Genomic DNA, 5,900 nt, shown 5'->3' with positions numbered 1-5,900 from the left:
ATATATATATATATATATATATATATCTATTAGCTGCCTTTCTGGGTGAATTAGCTGTGTTTTACAAAATCCACTCTAAAATTCCTCTGTACACAATCAGCATTTCATCACTACAAAAATAAAGGAAGATTTAAACCAAGAAAATAAAGCAGCTCTATCTTCAATTTTGGTCTTAGTTACAAAAACATCTTACAAAGCTTTGCCCTGATACACCATTAAGTGTCCCCATAGATTTGGAATAGTATTTCCATTAACCAGCTTTCACAAGTTAACAGACTTTTAAGACGAATATTAGATACCTGAACTTTTCTTATGTTGATGCCTCCTCTATTTTGCTTGACTCTTGTATGCATATCTACATTTCACAAAAATAAAACTACAGCATTAGACTTTGTGCAATGTTTAAGAAAATTCTTAGAACATTTTAATAAATATAAAAAAGGTTTAAATTCTTTCCCACCCACAAGGATGTCTGCACCTGAAAAAATGTGATTTACTTTTGAAGTCTTGTTTATATAAAATTAACTTGGAGGGAGAAAAGATGACCTTAGATAGAAAACTGCCTTTTTGTGGTTTTACTACTTGAAGACCACCTGTCTTCACAGTTGTTTGCAAAAGTTAATTTTAAGTCATTGAAGACAGTTGATTTTGCACATGGTAAACATAAGCTGAGCACTAATTGCATATAAAATATACAAATGCTCATTAAAGACAGTGGTATCATGACCATATACGGTTTTTCATATAGTTTGGTAACATTAAAGTATAGCTTGTCAAGTGTCCCACACACTGATATAAAACTACCTTGTATACTTGTTCAAAGTACCCGAAGGTACCAGATGGTCAGAGGGCAGAATACACTTACACGTGTGTTTCAATGTACGAGTGAGTGTGTGTGAGAGAGGAAGTGATTGCATCTACTTCAGAAGAAATACTTAATGGGTCATTTGAGGTGGTGTTTTGACAGATATCCAAGAAAAGATCGAGGTACATCTGCTTCCATTGTTGGAATTCTTTAGATGTCAAGTCTGGATTGTCTAGGACTTTATCAATAATGGCTACTTCCCCTTCTCTGGCCTGAAAAGCAAGAAGTATTCAACAGTTAAGTTGGGTACAGACTTTTATTCACGTTTAAAATAAAAAAGTTAATATGCAAATCTTAAGAAACCCATAACAAGCAGCTCTGGTATGCTCAAATCCAGCTATTTAGACTCAAATCCTAGTGTGCTTTTTTCTACACCCAAGGAACGCCTGTACTGCCCACTCCGTGTGGTTCATTTCTCTTGGCTGGTCTCATTTCCCATCTCTGTCTATGGAAACCTTCCTCATTCTTTAAGATCCAGTTCAAATGCCTCCATTTCTTAAAGCTTTCCATCAACAATCGAAAAGAAAATGTTTTCTCCCTCCTTTATGTCCTCCCAACACTTTATCCCTGCCACTGAGTGGAATTACCACATACTATGTCTTGAGTTATTTTGCCCAGTCCTATCTTTCCTGCTAGATGGTTAGCTCCTCATACTTGCATGAGAGAGAGCACGGCCCTCTTGTCACTATAAATATATAATTCTTGCTGTAGGAATGTCACGGCTCCCTTCCTGTAGCACTGGGGGTCTGCAATGCAAAGGCTCTCAGCTGAAGAATGAGCTTCATTATGGGAGAACTCAACACAGCGCAGCTGTCTCCTGTGGGAGAAGCGAGTCTTCCAGGTGGAAGGGGGGATGGAAGATAAGGGGGTAAGACAGTCCGAGAAGCTAAGGCCTGTCTTTTAAGGGCTCAAGGAAGGGGCAGGGAAGTCTAGGGAATGTTCTGCAGGAAGTGGGAAGGGAGAGCTGGGTGGGAAAGATAGCAAGGTGCCTAAGCAGTTGTTTTGGTCCCTGGGGCCAGATGGGGACAGTGGGGCTGGGGCCGAGGATGTTGGGAGTCGCCCTGTGCTCGGGGAGGGGCCTGTTACAGTTCCAGGGAGTACACATGCAGGGTTGCTTGGGCAATTATCCTTTCCTAATGGGAGAGTTCCATCCCCTGCTAATTTCCCACACTAAAAAGCACAGGGCTCTGGAGTTTGGTTTTATCAACGAGGCACATTTCTCCACAGTGACTTTTCATCATCTTTGCCCCAGAGAGTGGAGCACAGCCTCACACCCCTAGTGATTCACCAATACTCTATGAACTGAACACTGGCAGGAGCTCAAATTCTTTGCTACTGGAAGTAAATGCTTTTGGAAATCCAGAGCATAAAAGACAGGTGTGAGGGGCTGAGAGAACAAGACAGAAGCGGGACTTTAAAAATATGTGAACCTGACCAGCTTCAAAATGCCTGTGTTTTCACAACCAGACAGTTTGGATCTGAATGGTGTGGGGTGCTCTGTAAGGTGGGAAGGTGAGGTTATCTTTGGAGTACGGCTGGTCAGCAGAACCACTTTTTTGTTTTTGAAGATTTTATTTATTTATTTATGAGAGAGAAAGAGAAAACGAGAGGTGGAGGAGCAGAGGGAGAGGGATAAGCAGACTCCAGGCTGAGTGCAGAGTCCGACATGGGGCTCGATTTCAGGACCCTGAGATCATGACTTGAGCCGAAATCAAGAGTCGGACACTCAACCGACTGAGCCACCCAGGCGCCCCAGCAGCATTATTCTTATGAATATTATAGCTCTTTTAAAATTCTGGCCTTAGTTACCAAAAGGCCATTAAGTCGTCCCATGGATTTGCAATAGTGCTTGCATGAATGCCAACTGAAAGCTAATTGACTCTGAAAACTTGGCTGCTTGCTACCGGAAACTTTTTTAAATCAGGCATTTTCTATTTTGTTTCTCTCTTTGGTACTCATCAAGCTTCAGAATCACCAAACCTCAGCAGCACACTATGAATCTGAAATATTTCCCAAAAGAGCCCTTTGACCTTCTGTTTCCTAAAATTACTGCACCACATACTCTGTACGGTAGTTCCTTTCTCTTTTTGAGTTTTCAAGGGTGGAAAACCCGCTTAGGAAGAATTTGTATAACAGGCCCTCTCCCCTCATATACACACAGTGAGGGGGCTCTATTTTCTGTCTCCCTCAACTTCCTGCCTCTCTGCTCCCCTCTCTTCACCACCTCCTCCCCAATCTGGGGGTGGCGTAATAAGGAGACTGGAGATAATGTAAGCGCTCATGGAAATGAAGAATAAGAAAGTAACATGTGAGTTGGGAACTGATAGCGTAAACAGAACAATTATAAAATTTGTACACGGAACATGAATCACTGTGGCTTCACTCCCAATGTGCTGCAGGAGATATTCATGAAATACCGCAAAGCCTTTTAGTGCCCACTACTGCATTCTGCATGCATGCTGTGTTCTTTTAATAACTATATTAATAACGGCATGGCATATTTATCTTAGGAAAACGAAAGACCCAGGAATAACACCAGCCCCACATTTTTGAAAAAAATTTTAATTACATCCTGTTTTCTCCTAGAACTAAGTCACATAACATTTAGCCAATACTTTGAGATGATAATGAAAAGTAAGGTGTTTTCCTCTGTACCAGCGCTTTAGGAACAGCTCGGCCTCAGGTTCTGCCTGTTAATCTGTCCTCCCTTCCCCCTCCCCGTTTTGTATTTCTTCATTTAGTGTATCTGCTAATCCACAGAGCTAAAGAATGAAGCTCTTGAAAGGAAATTCTCCTTCCATTTTGTATTCTTACCTTTAAAGTGCTTTTGAGAATTCTCAGCCTGTGTAGTTTGTCATTCATCACAGGGTCATTACATCTCTTTATAAATGATAGCTTGTATTCCATCTTGGTTGAAATGCGATGTTCTCCCAGCGGTGACAGACTGGCTTGCTCCAATGCCCTGTATAAATCTTGCAATGAATCTCCTAACTTTTCTTCCCTACTTTCACCTGCAATGTCCAAAAAAAGAGAGAAATGAATCCAGTGTAATGGACACTCCAAAAATCTACTAAAAAAAAATCCCAACCATCTGAAAAACAGGATAATGAATGATTGGGGAAACACTGTATTACATGAACCACCCCCCCCACAGCTGCTAGTTATATTAGGTCAGATTTTTTAGAATGGTCAAATAATAAGATGTTTGGTTAAAAGAATATTCTCTGAATAGCAAATCGCCGTACATAATCTTGAGTCCATTAAATTCAAAGATAGAGTACAAAAGGTACACAACACAGAAACAATCCTGCATGTAATTTAATATTTTAACACATTAATGAATATCCCTTATCATTATACTGAGAAGCATAGAAGTGCTGATTAATAGAGCTCTCCTGGTTTGGCAATACTGAATGAACTGATTTTTACATTTTTCCAGACTGCGTAAGATGGAATGGCATTCACTGGAATATATCTGATTATAAAAATCTTCCAATAATGTACCAGAGAGGATTATTAGGTTTCATGTGACTGCCATAGTAATGCCTGCCATATTGTAAATCAAGTACATGATCATAAATTATCATTAATAATAATGGTTTAATTAAAATGAAATATGAGAATGTTTATATGCAAATGTAAGGAAAAATCTGGCACATACTAGGAGAAGCTACTTAGCATTTGTAAGATCTGGGAAGGAAATACCCTAATTAAATATTTTTGAGAAAAAAAATTAGAGACTGGTTCAGGAAAGGATCTTAGATCTATTTGAATAAATCATTCTCCCATCTTGTTCTTTAATTGCCTGAATACTGATGTCATATCTTTTGCAATAATGATAAACAAAGATAAACTCAGATTTTGCTTTGAGTGGTAGATAGGATTAGGGCTATCTCATGTTTCCTTTAATAGAGAGCCAAAGAGTACTATTTGAGGAATACTAATTATATTGGCTCAGGGAGTAAATATGGAATGTTGTTCATTCTACCATGGTCCATGTGAATATTTTAGGCTTTCTGACATAGTTAAAAAAAAAAGACTCCCTAATTGCTAATAACAGTAGTTAACATTTCTATGTGTCAGGCAGAAGGGTAAATGATTAACATTCATGGTCTCTCTTAATTCTCACAATACTGAGAGAGCTATTTGATTTTCATTTTATAGCAGGGAAGCACCTTGCTCAAGGACATACTTAGTAAGTGTTAAGTGCTGGAGCCAGAATTGCAGTTGGGCTGTCTGGCTCCAGGATCCATGATTTTAACAAGAATCCTATACTTCCAATTTGGGCAGTGCTCATTTGAACTGTGTATTTTAACAGTAGGCACTGACAGATTTGTGAGAATTCCTTAAAGAGCAGCATTCTAAAAAAATGAGAGTGTACCTAAAACTGCCCCCAAAGCCCATAAACACAGTACCTTAACTTGAAAGGATCACCTTTAGCAGTAAAAAGTAGCTTCATTGCAGTTTCATATTCAATTTTTGGCACTGCCGTGGAGGTTAGCAACTAATGGTCGGTATGGTTATTGAGTTCTTCCGTTAGAAAGTTCCTTGTTATCATCAGCACATGCTATCATTAATCCCTCTCTAACGAATTTTTAACTTCCTAATCATATGACTAAGAACTATAAAAATACAAAATCCCTTTTAAACAACAGCTTTTTAATTCTCTGTTGGCTCATCCTTGGATGTCGGCAACACCTAGAGGATTTTGAGGGACGGGTGAATGGAGGACTGTGAAAAGGAGTAACTGCTTTGTGGGTTAAGAGCAAGATCGAAATAAGATAGGGAATTTTGACTGAGAATGGGTTTGGAGCCAGGAAGGCACAAAATCATAAGGTTATTGAGGGTAACTGAATGGGAGTTGTAAAAACAAAGATATATTGGAACAGCATAATTCCATTTCATAAATCATAGGCCAAGAAAAGACCCCGAGGAATTATTTGGTAGTCATCATTCTTTGTGCCTCAGGGCAAGACTGCATCTAAAGCCAGATGTAATTTCATAGAGCTTGGGGCGGTGGGGGGGGGCAGGGGAG

General features: G+C 39.4%; 1 protein-coding gene across 4 annotated transcripts in view; it reads right to left on the bottom strand.

Moving 5' to 3' along the window:
• Positions 1-24: 24 nt before the first annotated feature.
• Positions 25-5,900, bottom strand: part of CNKSR2 (connector enhancer of kinase suppressor of Ras 2) — a 268,660-nt gene continuing 262,784 nt past the window's right edge. For 3 of the 4 annotated variants that reach the window (XM_002913935.4, XM_019809712.2, XM_019809714.2), the window contains 2 exons: positions 3,680-3,876; positions 862-1,077 (listed from right to left, as the gene is read on the bottom strand). In XM_002913935.4, coding sequence (XP_002913981.2) covers positions 862-1,077; positions 3,680-3,876 — 413 coding nt within the window. Of the gene's footprint in view, positions 1,078-3,679; positions 3,877-5,900 lie in introns of all 4 variants that reach the window. The other variant, XM_002913934.4, reaches the window with a different exon arrangement.

This window comes from Ailuropoda melanoleuca, chromosome X, assembly GCF_002007445.2.
Source record: "Ailuropoda melanoleuca isolate Jingjing chromosome X, ASM200744v2, whole genome shotgun sequence".
Lineage (NCBI taxonomy): Eukaryota > Metazoa > Chordata > Mammalia > Carnivora > Ursidae > Ailuropoda > Ailuropoda melanoleuca.
The sequence above is the reverse complement of the archived record's forward strand: the minus strand, read 5'-3'. Positions and strand labels throughout refer to the sequence as shown.